Source organism: Pelophylax lessonae, assembly GCF_965119305.1.
Source record: "Pelophylax lessonae genome assembly, chromosome: 1".
NCBI lineage: Eukaryota > Metazoa > Chordata > Amphibia > Anura > Ranidae > Pelophylax > Pelophylax lessonae.
The window spans coordinates 234,857,852-234,872,067 of NC_138768.1; the positions used below are offsets into that span (position 1 = coordinate 234,857,852).

At 44.7% G+C, this 14,216-nt stretch overlaps 1 protein-coding gene across 1 annotated transcript in view; it reads right to left on the minus strand.

Moving 5' to 3' along the window:
- The window catches only part of KNTC1 (kinetochore associated 1), a 792,142-nt gene that overhangs the window by 157,281 nt on the left and 620,645 nt on the right, over positions 1-14,216 (minus strand). Inside the window, exon 50 of the mRNA XM_082256649.1 lies at positions 1,691-1,901. Within this exon, the coding sequence (XP_082112775.1) occupies positions 1,691-1,901 (211 nt within the window). The remainder of the gene's footprint in view (positions 1-1,690; positions 1,902-14,216) is intronic.

Below are 14,216 nucleotides of genomic sequence, written 5' to 3' on the forward strand. Positions count from 1 at the left end.
CCAATTTGTATTCTGCTACATATTTTTGGTAAAAATCGCAATGAGCCTATTTTGATTGGTTTGCGCAAAAGTTATCGCGTCTACAAACTAGGGGAAAGATTTTTGTAATTTTATTTTTTTACTAGTAATGTCGGCGATCTGCGATTTTTAGCGGGACTGCGACATTGCGGCGGACAGGTCGGACCCCTAACTGACATTTGTGACACTTTTGGGGGGACCAGTGACATTACTACTGTAATCAGTGCTAAAAATATGCACTGTTACTGTAATAATGACACTGGCAGGAACCCAGTGGTGATCAGAGGGTTAAGTGTAAGCCTAGGGGAGTGTTTTCTAACTGTATGGGGGAGGGACTTGTGAAATGAACACAGAGACCATGATCCTACATAGGAGAATCACAGGCGCTCTGTGATCATTTCGGAGAGAACAACAGTCTGCTGTGTTTACAACAGCTGAACATCGTTCTCTCTCAGCGGGGAGCAATTGCGGGTGCCGCCGGTCCCTTGGATCAGCATCCCTGCTGCCTAGTGGGAGCGTGCTCGTCCCCAGGACCGCTCCCTCTGACGCACCCATACTTTTATTCGCGCAGCAGAGCCAGCCTGCCACAGTATATCTGTGGTGGGTGGTCGGCAAGCGGTTAAAGTGTAAAGTCAGAAGGTTTTATTTATCTTAATGCATTTTATGCATTAAGATAAAAAGAAATCTGTGTGCAGCTCCCCTCAGTCCCCCTAATACTTACCTGAGCCCATCTCTATTCAGCGATGTTGCAGAAGTGTCTTGGCTGCCCGAGACTCTCCCTCCTCAATGACAGACGGCAGCGCGGCACCATTGGCTCCCGCTGCTGTCAATCAAATTCAGTGAGCCAATGAGGAGAGAGGGGACAGGGCCGGGTATGTGTCTGAATGGACACAGGAAGCTGCAGCGTGGCTCAGGTGCCCCCATAGCAAGCTGCTTGCTGTAGGGCACTCAACAGGATGAGGGAGCCAGGGGCACCAAAGAGGGACCTGAAAAGAGAGGGATCTGGGCCACTCTATGCAAAACCACTGCACATGGCAGGTAAGTACAACATGTTTGTTAGTTTTAACCGAAAATAAAACGAGACTTTACAATCACTTTAATGCATGTAATATATAATATACTCACATTGTTTTATATTAAGAAAATAAAATTAATTTAGTCAACAGAACAATAACACTACACCTCTCATTAGTAGCAATACAGTGATAAATAGTACTTTTTTAAAATATGCACACACAACAGATCCTTAAGAGAAATACTTTAACAATGTCCTCCCTGCCCAGCACTGGATCAATGTTTACGTCCAATCCGCTTTATAAACCAGTATAGTCTGGGACATAACCCTAGCATGACTTTCATTCTCTAATGCATCTCCTGTGTGTGTTAGGATGAAAGAAAAGGAGTGCCTTACTTTAAAAACTAACTTCACTAAGTGACCCTCCCTGCCCAATGTAGTGCCTTTACTAGCGAGTACATCAAGCTCATTGGACAGGGGAATGGCAGTTGGCAAGGATTAGCCATGAAAACCCAAATGAGGAAGTGAAATTAAATAAAAGGGGCCACAGAAGAATCTTTTTTGGTCAATCAATATAATACCATGCATGTTATGTTATCTACTCTAAGAAGAGCATTAACTAGAAAATGTGTAAAATGGTTACTTGATTAGTCAGACCTGGATAATCTCTGCCTGTTGGATTTCGTATCCTTTCTTCCACACTGCTGTGCTCAAATAGTGAAACTATGAGATTGGCTGGTTTACCAATCTGTTTCAAAAAGTCAGGTGTATTTAGTTTGTGTGTTATCAAAACATTTTCTGTGGCTGACCGCTGGTATTGCACAGTGAGCTTCTTTATTAGAACATCTGCTCTTTCATGAGCCTCCACCTTAAAGGTTATAAAAAAGAAAAGAGAAAAAAAAAATGTAAACAAATTCACAAACCATCTTTACAAAGCAGTATGATTACTATGTGCATGTGCTCCGTTTTTCAGTTATAACCTTAATTTTGAATATGCCTGATTTGCTGTCCGGTACAATTATCGCATTGCTGCCATTTCTTCCTGTAACTTAAACTAAATAGATATAAATTGATAATAAAATAGAATACCAGTACTTCATTTGTTTTTATGTTTCCCTGCCTATCTATTGGACCATACAATTTATTAACAAACCCAGGCAGGTAATTTTTCCTGCGGATGGTACAAAATTCCTGAAGCAAAACTTTAGCTTTAAAAACGCAAGATAAATATAATTTTTAAAACATAACAAAACAAATCCAGCTTTTGCAATATTCACCTTTAATCCAGAGATTTAACGCACAGTACATTTTTCTGTTGCTATATATCCTTAGTCTGATAGCCAGCATCAACCCCATTTTTCTGACCTCATGTTGTCCTGCTCCCAACCCCAGCCTCTGACTGTAGAGTGAAAGGAGAAGTAATTCAACAATGAGCTCATCTCCTGTCACTCTGCTTTCTCCACCATAAGTATGCTCTTTGTCAGCAAGACATCAAAGTCAGGAATTTACGATTACAAGGGTTGAAATAATGAATGTCTTTATTTCTGCTAGTTAAACTGTAAGTAAATATTTGGAAGAGTCAAAACTGTTAGTAAATTGCCTGGATTTTAAACAGGTTCACTTATCACTATTTGATATTCCTATACGGCAGCGTTATATATTCAGGGTGAATTATGTAACATGTTATGAATGGACCTGCCCCGCTTTGACAGCTGGCTGGGGATCTTCACCCCTCTGCTAGCTGTCACAATTTAAAAAAATCACAACAGTTGACTGCTTGTAGTATTAAATGAACTACCACGTCACTGTGGTAGTTCACTGATTCTTCCTGTCAGCGTGTATCAGCTTGCTTGTATGAGGTACAAGCAAGCAAATATACTGACAGGTCTGCAGGAGGCCTGCATGGCATCAGTGATCTGTTGATCGTTGGTGCAATGCTTTACAGGCTCCTACAACAAAAAATATAAAATGCACTTTTTTGTGCATTATTTTTTGTCAAAAGGGGAATTTAACCTTTAAGAATGGATAACTGGATTTTTGTCTTACCGTAAAAAATTATTTTCTCTAATGTTCATTGACGGACACAGCTCCATATCCTCTTTGACCCCTTGGGTTATGCTGCTCTCCTTAGGAGTAGGACACTAGGCCGGAAATAATTGACTACGCCTATAGGGCAGTCCCAGGGGTTATACTCCCATTTCCTGCTATAGGACTTCAGTTTTGTAACAAGCAGTGACAGAAGAATACATAACCCAACTCAACAGAGGGATGGGTGCTGTGTATGTCAATGAGTATCAGAGAAAAGGATTTTATGGTAAGACAAAAATCCACTTTTCTCTTTTGTTCATTGACGGACAAAGCTCCATATCCTCTTTGACCCTTTGGATGTCCCAAAGCAGTGTTAACATGAGGGGTGGGAAAAACACAGCAATAAACATATTTCCCAAAAGGTCTAAACTTAGCCAACCAGGTAAACCAGGAGCTCAACCCAGGACAATGGAGCTCACCAACCAGGAAAGAATAAACCCTCAAGAGGCAGGAGCCTCTGCAACAGCAGCGTGCAAAACTTTGCGGCCGAACGCAGCATCCGAAGATGCTAGTACATCAATCTAGTAAAACTTTGTGAATGTGTGTACAGACGACCAGGTGGCTGCCTTGCAAACCTGGACCACTGACGCCTGATGATGGAAGGCCCAGGAGGCACTAAGCGCCCTTGTAGAATGTGCCTAAACAGGGAAAGGAGGAACCTGATCATTGATAGAATAGGCCTGCACCAATGTCTGAATGATCCATCTGGAAATAGTCACAGCAGATGCAGCCTGCCTCTTACGAGAGCCATCAGTAAGGGCAAACAAGAAATACAATTTACAAATGGACTCAGTCGTGGCCAACGGGCGTTGGAAAAAAAATTGCCTGAGCTGAAATCTGACCCTTGATGGTGCCCAGGGACAAACGCTGATCTACACCTCTTTGTAGACACTCCAGCAGACGTGACACCGAAAAGAAACAGGGAGAAACCCCCTGAGACTCACACCAAGTAATGTACGCCTTCCAAACGCGATGATAAATTTTCCTAGAAGTAGATTTCCTAGCTTAACAGAGTAGGAATTACCAAATCCGACAACCCTCTGTCCTTTAGTACCTGGCTTTCAATAGCCAAGCTGTTTAAGCCAGCGACAGTTAAGCAGGATGGAAGATCGGTCCTTGAGACAAAAGATCTACGAGAGGGAGTCGCCAAGGGGCATTGGCTACCAGTTTTACCAGGCCTGCGTACCAAGACTGTCAAGGCCATTTTGGGACCACCAGAATGACTGGAATCCCTTCTGCGCAGAAGTGTCGGGCAGAAGCTGTAGCGGGGGGAAAGGCATATACTAGACGATGCTGGCCCCAAGAGGCCACCAAAGTGTCTGTGGCGTCAGCCAGAGAATCCCGAGAACTTGCCACAAACCTCAGAACCTTCTGGTTGAGGCAAGAGGCTAACAGGTTCACATCGGGGGTCCCCCCACCGGAGACACAGTTGTTGAAACCCCTGGGACCATTCGCTCGGACTGAGGTAGTCCTCGTGCCAATTTTCCACCCCTGGAATGTGCACAGCAGAGAGCGCTGGAACAAAGCTTTCTGCCCACCTTAGAATGCCGGCCACTCCTTTGACCGCTAGGGAACTCTTGGTGCCCCCTTCATGACTGACATTCCACAACCATGGCATTGTCCGATTTAATCCTTACCGGACACCCCTGCAGACGATCTGTCCACTGGGACACGCAAAGCCGGATCGCCCTAATTTCCAGGATATTGATCGGCAGACTGGACTCCTCCCGAGACCAAACTCCCTGGGCCAAATCCATGTCCAAGACACCTCCCCACCCAGACAGGCTGACGTCTGTGGAAACCACCCTCCAGAAAAGGGGAAGAAAGGACTTTTCTTGCCGAAGCACCGGTCAATGGAGTCACCACACCAAGGATCCCCCCGTACTACGGCACAACAGGACCAGATTGTTCAGGGACCGGGGATTCTTGTCCCATTTGGCCAAAATCTCCTTTTGCAGAGGTCTGGCATGAAACTGAGCAAATGGAACTGCCTCAAAAGGTGGAGACCATCAAATCCAGTACTTGCATGCAAGTCCTGAGATGACCGGCAGTTGGATAACAGGAGCCGAATCGCATGCTGCAACTTCAGCAGTTTTGTTTCTGGAAGAAACACCCGAGCCGAGGCTGAATCCAGAGTAAGGCCCAGGTAGTCCAATTAGTTGGATGGAGTCCGAGCGGATTTTTGAAAATTCAGCATCCAACTGAAGTCTAGCAGAGTTTGCACAGTGATGTCCAAATCGTACTGTAGGACAAACAGAGACACTGCTTGCAGAAGGAGATCGTCTAGGTACCCCACCCAGTACTGCAATCCCCCTCTGCCTGAGCAAGGCTAAGTTCGGGGCCAACACTTTTGTGAACACCCGAGGGGCTGAAGCGAGACAGAAGGGTAACGCCACTAATTGAAAACGCTGAAGCCCGAGATATATTGGGATATGAAAGTAAGCGTCCTTGATATCGATAGGCCAGAAAATCCCCTGGATGAAGGAATGCCCCCTATTGTGCAAATGGACTCCATTCTGAATTTCTGAACCCGCACAAAGCGGTTCAGGGCCTTGAGGTCCAAAGACTGGAGGGACCTTGCCCTCCTTCCTGGGGACAGTAAATAGGTTTGAATAAAACCCCTGAAAACGTTCCGACTCTGGAACTGGTACAATGACTCCTTGCGAGAGCAAATCCCGAACGGCTCTGAGAAGGCCTGGTGACAGGTGCCGGTCGGAAGGAAAGAACCTTGCCGGAGGCAAGGCCTGAAACTCGATCTTGTAACTGGACCAGATCAACTCTTGAATGAAGGAGGTCCACCGGGTCCGGAAAGAAGCAAAGGCGTCCCCCCACCCCATGCACGGGTGAGAGCGCCCCTTCAGGCAGAGGAGGACTTGTCTGCAGGGTCTCTTGGAACCTCCCGAAAATGTACGGGAGGATTTAGAAACCTTGTCCTGCGACCCCGCAGGACTAAAGGGTCGCTTGTGAGCTGAGAAGACAGGACCACATTTGCGGCGAGGCTCTCTTCTTTTAGTAACCTGCGGAAGCAGGGTGCTCTTACCTCCCGTGAGACCTTTAATGATCTCTTCCACAGAAACTCTGAACAAGCGGTCCCCCACAAAGGGAAGATCAGTCAGCACCTTTTTGGAGGCTTGGTCCGCAGACCAGCATTTCAGCCAAATCATGCGGGGAAGAATCACCGCTGTCACAGACAAACTGCAGGCCAAAGGGGCTGCATCCAGAGAGACATATATACTGTAACCCCTGTATCAACTGATTCGTGAGCACAGGGGGATGCTGAACCCCTTCCAAATCCTGGCGTAAAAGCTTTGCCCATTCCGTCAAGGTCTGGGAGACCAAGGTTATGGCAAACACCGGCCTCAAAATTGAACATGCCACGGTAAAAAGGTAGCGGACCAGAGATTCCGCCTTCCTGCCTACAGGGTCTTTAAAAGACAGTGTTCTCCACTGGTAGCAGTGTGGCTTTATTTAACCTGGAAACCTGAGAATCTGGAATGGTCAGTTTCTTTGAGACTCTTCAAAAAGATACCTCCTACTTGATGTGGACGTCTAACCCTCTATCATCTTTTTACTATGGTTTGCTAGAGTGTGGTGTACTATGTATACGGAGTTATCCTGATCTGAAGAATTAATTAATACTCACAATATGTGCCTTACTGCTTGTGCTGTTTGCAACTTAATTTTGCTGACTGTTACTGTCTGCCATATTTCTCGTTTTGACTCTAGCTTCATACAATCCTGGTTATCACTGTACTTTTTGTACTTTCTGTATAATGCTATTTTAATTGCTGTGTGCTATCGCATACCTGTTCCTTGTATGTTTTGTATTTCTCATGTTATTGAAAATTTAATAAAAACATTTATGAAAAAAAAAAGGAGAACAATAAAATTGTATCTAATATTTTCAAAAAAACAAAAAAAAAAAAAAAGATACCTCCTAGCGAAACTTAGGTATCCTAACCATGTGTTTTGGGGAAACCCACTGACTAGCGTCAATCTTGTCGAAATAGGCAGGAAAGGGGAACACCCTAGTCACCTTTGATGGTCTACGGGTACCAATTTGCACCTGCGCAGCTGATGCAGCAGTAACGGTGTCCTACATTTTTCAGTGCCTCCACCAGCACTTTTTCTTGCGCAGATGTAGTGGAAGAGGAATCATTCTCACTGTCAGAGCACTCAGGGTGCGTGGACGCAGACCCCGTGGGGTGAATCGCGTCTGCGGTGGCCAAATCAACCTCAGAATCTGAGAATGCAAGTGAAGGCGAAGGGCGCTTTTTGCTAGGTCTTTTTTGAAGAGCCAAATCCACGTCGGACAGCAGGGACTGCAGGACTGCCGTCAAGGCCTCCGGGGTGGACAGAGACCCAGAGGGTCCCGCAGCTTCTGAGAGTGGGTCAGGTAGTGAAACGGGCTCTAGGGACTCCATAGTAAGCTGGTAACCGCCAGCAATAGCTGCACAAAAAAAGCTGTAAAAACGTTGTGAAACCCCCCCACCGCTGCACCAGAGGTCCTAGCGCACCAAGCAGCACTGCTATAGCAGAAGAGGGAGTATGTACATCCACAGGGACTCACCACCACCAGGACAGAGAGCGCCAAGCTGCCTGCTGCACGCTGATCAGAAAGGAAGAGGACACTGAAGTACCGCCACTAGAGGCCCACTGCCGAGCATCGCTCCATTCGGCTACAAGAAAATGGCCGTCGCATTGCTTCATATGGGAAACCACTAAAACATGGCATCGCACTATACAAACATGGCCACAGGTACTCAAGCCCAGCAAGGGGGGCCCTGCCAGGGATCCCCCCTGGACATTTCTGCCCAGAATAATGGCAAATAGAGCCGCCACCGCGCGCTCCCTCCCCCCTCCAGCCACAGCTCACCTCACACCCAGGACAGCACAGCCACTTAGAAGAGGGGACTAGCGAGGTGGGTGTCAGCACACCCCGCTAGTGAGGAGGGGGCACCATTAGGGTAGAAAGGACACATGGGGGGCCTACCAACCCGGGGAGGGGCCCGCATCCACCCCAAAATTTCCCAGAGAGGAGGGGGGACACTACTCCTCACACCTTGGGACAGGCGGGCGCCACTATGCGCAGATCACCTTCTTGGAATGGGGGGTGCTGCAGGCCAGAGGTACGGTGCGACTCGGGCTGTGATCAGGTTGTGTGCGTCCTTGCGAGGTGTTTTACTCGCAGGCCAGCCCCCGTCCAGTGGGGCTATGTTGCGGCCGACCTAGCACGAAGCTGCAGTCTGCACGCGCTCGCTGGCCAGAACATAAGGATCTAGGATATCCAGTGCATCACCCAGTCTGGAAGTTGATTGTAGTTCTCACTGGAACAAACTTGATTGTAGAAATAACAACAAAAGGAAAAAAAAGATCAGTTTAAAAAGGAAAAAATGCTAGGACCAAAAATCCCAGCAGGGAGCTAGGTCCTTACTCCTGACCAGAGAGAATTAGACTGAAGTTCTATAGCAGGAAGTGAGAGTATACCCCCTCGGACTGCCCTACAGGCGTAGTCAATTCTTTTTTCCTAGTGTCCTACTACTAAGGAGAGCAGCATAACCCAAGGGTCAGAGTAAATTGCAGACCTCCATCATATGTTTTGACCTTGGGGTAATCCAATTATATGTGTAAGAGCATGTCAGTGCTATTGGAGTTGAGAGTACCAGCGGGGGACCCAGAAGAGGAAGTTTATTGCCTCTCTGGCAGGTAAGTATTACAGGTTTGTTATTTTGAAAAAATTAAGCTTTACAACCTCAGCTGAAGGAATGTGATTGTCTTTCAAGTACTGATAAGATTTAATGTTCTGAAATGTGTGAAGGTTGGGGAGAAAAAGGGGGCGGGGGACATTTACAAATCACTGCTTACAAAAAGGTGGGAGGAGAACAGGCCATTGGAAAATTTCACATTGTCCCAGTCCTTAAGAGACTGTAGTAAAGCTGGATCAGTGCTATTGGGGGGAGCCAGTGTTTTCTAAACTTTGGGGGAGCCAAATTAGGATATAGATGGAGATCAAATGGCTTTCAACTGTGTTAAGGTGGAATCATAAGGGTAAACCAAAAGTTTTGTGAAGAGAAATTAAAAAAACTCTTCATGCTACATTGAATTTTTTTTTCTTACACTGAGGCACACTCAGTCCAGCCTAGGTGCAGCATACAGCGGTGCTATTGTAAACGAGTACAGCATAAAGGTGAATGCAAAAACGGTTAGACTTACCGGTAACAGTGTTTCTACAAACCTTCCAGGGTGGAAAATCTAAGAGATGAGAGGCTCCTCCCTACAGGAATCACAATCAGTTTACAGCTGCTTAAAAGCCCTCACCCTTTCCCATCCCTCAGTTGTAATAAAGTAATTCTCCCAAATGATTCACAAGGGGCATAACTTCACTTTAGGTACTTACCACCTACTGTTCTAATTATTTTCCCCCCTTAACTGGGTGGGAGGAAGGCCTGCTGTCCTGGAAGGTTCGCAGAAACACCGTTACCAGTAAGTCTAACTTTTCTCCGCTCGCCTTCAAGGACCGCACACCTACGAGGATAATCAAGTAACTGCAGGCATAACTTAGGGTGGGACCACTGCCTGTAGCACTTTTCAGCTGAAGGCTAGGTCTTGCCATGACCGCACCTCTGCTCGGTAGTGCTAAAATAAGGTTTCTTGGCTGGACCAGGTGGCTGCACTGCGGATCTAAATGAGCCAAGAGACCGAAGCTTTTAATGCTTGAAGTCCCTTCCTTGGTTCCGAATAGAGGATCAAAAGATAAGATGATCTAAACTCTTTGGCCCTCTGCAAGTAAGTGAGGAGGCATCTCCTTACGTCTAGACAATTAAACTTATTTTCCTTATTTTTAGAGTTATCACAAAAAGGATGGCAGGGTCATTTCCTGTGACCAATGAAAAGATGAAGCTACCTTTGGCAGATATAAACAGGGTTCATACACATTTTCACCAATAAAATTCCATGACTTTTCCATGACTTCTCCATGACTTTTCCATGACTTCACGTAAATATTTATGACCTAATGTTTCATGAAAGGTCTATGTATACATGTTAACTAACGCATGCATGCTCTGAAACCGGTTACCACCCCATCTCTTTAATCCAGGACACATAATAATTACACAGGTTCTGAGGCTAATGCACCTAAGGTACCAAGTGAGTTTAATTACCACCTTAATCAGCCACAGAACCTGTGTCATTAATATGTGTCCTGGTTTAAAGGGATGAGGTGGTAACCCTACATGCAGTCCTTTTCCCTTTGTTTCTGGACCTGAATGAATGAAAAGGGGGTAGGTGTAAACAGACACAAGTCTATTTACATCAGCCTGCCCATAGACCTGCATGGACCTCATGATCAGGCCTGCCTGAAAAAGAGACAAGACGACCCTGGTTGGAAAGGTTGTGTGAAAAGGGCCCTAGGGAAGAGTTGTTGGGGGTGGTAAAAAAAAAAAAAGCAGCTCAGCTGCACATTTTTACTGCCCTCCAAAATACAAGTGTAAACAAGGCCTAAGCAGAAGCATCTCACTATGTTTACAGTATGATCATTATGATGATCATAGTACAGTAGGTGCTATATGGCTGTACTTTATATGCCGATTCTGTGGCTGTACTGTATACACTGATTCCGTGTCTGTGTGTTATATTCCGATACTGTGTGTTATATTCCGATACTGTGTCTGTACTGTATATGCTGATAAGTATCAGCATATGCAGCCATATACAGAAAAAGCCACAGTATCAGAATACTCAGCCATATACACTACAGCCACAGAATCGGTATATACACTACATTTACAGAATCAGCATATACACTACAACCACAGAATCAGTGTATACACTACAGCCACAGAATCAGTGTATACAGTACAGCTATTGAATCCGTATATACACTACAGCCACGGTATCAGATTATAAAGTACAGCCACAGAATCAGCATATACAGTGCAGCCATAGTATCAGAATACACAGCCATATAATCAGTATATACAGTACAGCCATAGTATCAGAATACACAGCCATATAATCAGTATATACAGTACAGCCATAGTGTCAGAATATAACACATAGACACAGTATTAGTATATAAAGTACAGCCCAGAATCAATATATACAGCCATATAGAGTAGGAACACTGTGGCCTAATATGTTGGTACTGAGGCTGTAATGTGTAATCACTGTACCTTCCATGTCCTGCTGCCTGACTATGCATGCACGTGCACCCGCCGCTGGAATCCCCCACCTGCTCCTGCAGCCACCTCTTACTCCTGCACAGACTCTTCAGAGTATCACTCTGCAAGAGAAAGGATGGTGGCTGCCGTGGCCGGCCAGATCATAACTTCAGGATCAGGACATGCGGCGCCCGCTTTATCCACCTGCGCGCTGAAATTAAAGAAAAAAATGCCCTCACGGCTCTCACCTCCTGGGCCCCTCAAACCTAGTAGTAGTGGTGGTTCTGCGCTGCTCCTCCATTTAAAGAAAAAAATGCCCTCACAGCTCTCACCTCCTGGGCCCCTCAAACCTAGTAGTAGTGGTGGTTCTGCGCTGCTCCTCCACAAATCAATGTAAAGCTGCCCGCCTCCCCGCTGGGCGGATAGGGACCGAGCACAGCACTGAAGGGGCGGTTCAGCAGCCCTAGCACTGCCCCTGACTGCTATACGCCTACCTATAGGTAGCACCGACCCTGCTCCTATGCAGATAGACGCTTACACAATGTAAAATGTCATGTCACTGTAGAGCTGCACGATTCTGGATGAAATGAGAATCACAATTTTTTTGCTTGGAATTAAGATCACGATTCTCTGCGTAACATCTTTTACATTATAAAAAAAAAAAAAAAAATTGGGATAACTTTACTGTTTCATTTTTTTTTTGTTATTCATTAAAGTGTATTAATTGCGTTTGAAAGACTGCTGCGCAAATACAGTGTGACATAAAATATTACAACAATCACCATTTTATTCTGTAGGGTCTCTGCTAAAAAAAAATATATAAATGTTTGGGGGTTCCAAGTACTTTTCTAGCAAAAATTCTTATTTTAACTTGCAAACAACAAGTGTCAAAAAAGGTTTAGTCTTTAAGAGGTTAAATTTCCCTCCTCTGGGCAGACAGAAGGAAAAGATACATTGTATTTCATTGTGTTTATAGTACTGAACTGGGAGACTGATGTTAATAGACAGGAGGCTCTTTTTTTTTTTTTTTCTTTGAGAGCTGATCTCTGCTATCTCACAGCTATGTAAACAATGCAGCAAAGGTCATGTTAAGATTGTCGGGAGGAGAATCGAGATCGCGATTTTTTTACTTTTAATCGTGCAGCTCTATGTCACTGTCAATAAAATAATTAAGCATCTGCTCCACTGCAGTGGTGCCTTTCCCAATTCCATGACTTTTCCAAAACCTTGTGGGATTCAGTCATTTTCCAATACTTTTCCAGGCCTGGAAAGTGTCATGTCAAAATCCCATGACTTTTCCAGGAATTTCATGACCGTACGAACCCTGTATAAAGGATCTAGCCTATGGATGATTCTATCTGGCAGGATCAACAAAAAAAAAAGGTTCTTTAATAGAGACTTTGTGGGTCCGCTACTTTTCTAGCTGCAGTGATTCACAGAAAGGCCAATTTTTAGGTCAATAACTTAAAGGGATCCTCTTCAATAGGTTCAAATGCGTGCTTAGATAAAGCCTCCAGTACCCTAGTCAGATCCCACAGCGGGATTGCAACCGGGGTAACTATCCCTGGCCACCAGAAATCTTAACTAAAAGGGCTCTTTTGCTAATCTAGCGTCAAGAAAAACTGAAAGTGCTGCCCGCCACACCCTTTTCTATTTCTATTTAAAATACATCGTTATCAGTACTGCAATACGCATCAGCCGCATATGAGTTAACAGCAGAAGGCGTTTTGTTTGGGTTCCTATGGTTACCATTACCAGATAAATACCGGAGACAGTCACCCAATGGCTTACCCTTGATAAAGTCACGTGAGTTTGTGACCCAACGCGTCGGGAAAAGCCGTGGTGATGTCACTTCCGGTCTACGGCCGAGACCGGAAGTATCGGAACAGACCGCATCGGCGGTATTCTGCTGCAATACTAAACGCATTTGCCTGATTTAACTGTAAGTGTGATTTATTTTGGATATATTAAAATTATTTTATATACTACACCATGAGAGCCCCCCCCTTTTATCTTTGGTGAATGAGTATCCTAGGAACATCACTTTGCCGCGTATATGATGACTCTTTAGAATACAGATTATCCATTGGGCATTTCCACATCTCTTGGAGATCCATTTGATGATTGTATAGCGATTTCATAAGCCCCTCAGCTGACTGGAGAATATTCCGGAGGTTCCTCAGGGTGATTTATTATACCCAAAACGCTCAATTGAGTGTTAATGGAGGTGAGCGGCCATTACACATAATTTTGGATTCCAAGCTCACGAAAGATCGCACTGGGTCATCACCGGAAGTGTGCAGTGTCACTTTATCACATATGAACTTACATCATCTTTTTTTATTGCATTTTTGCACATTTTTGGGACCTTGCGATTTTATGCGATTAATTCTATTCACATCTGTTTATTTATTTATTGGATATTAGGCACTTCCTGCTTCAATTAATTTATTTCACTGAATAATTTTTTGATTTTTTCATCTGCACCTGATTCTGGCGTATAGATAATTATTGTGCAACTTGGATTTGCATCTATTCACCACTTCATCATTAAGCAACTTCTGTTACAGTTTATTATTAGTTCTTTATTGTATTTTTTTCTAATTGTAATGGGCATTGAACACTTCATCGTTTTATTGCTACTTTAGCACCTATTTAGTGTGATAGGAGGATCACCACCTTTACCTAATCACCTATTAGCACGTTTTCCTATTTTTAACACAGGAGCACCTTAATGATCACTGCCACTGCACTTTATACTTCATCTTATTGCGTTATTATTGTGCATATATTATTATTGCTCCCATCCAGAATTGATATGTTCCTATATTTCTACCAGTGATTTTGTTATGGTTCACCGATTGTAGACATCTAGCGCTGATTCCCTACTCTCCCTGAAAGTGCTGCCCGTCACACCCTTTTCTATCCCATCC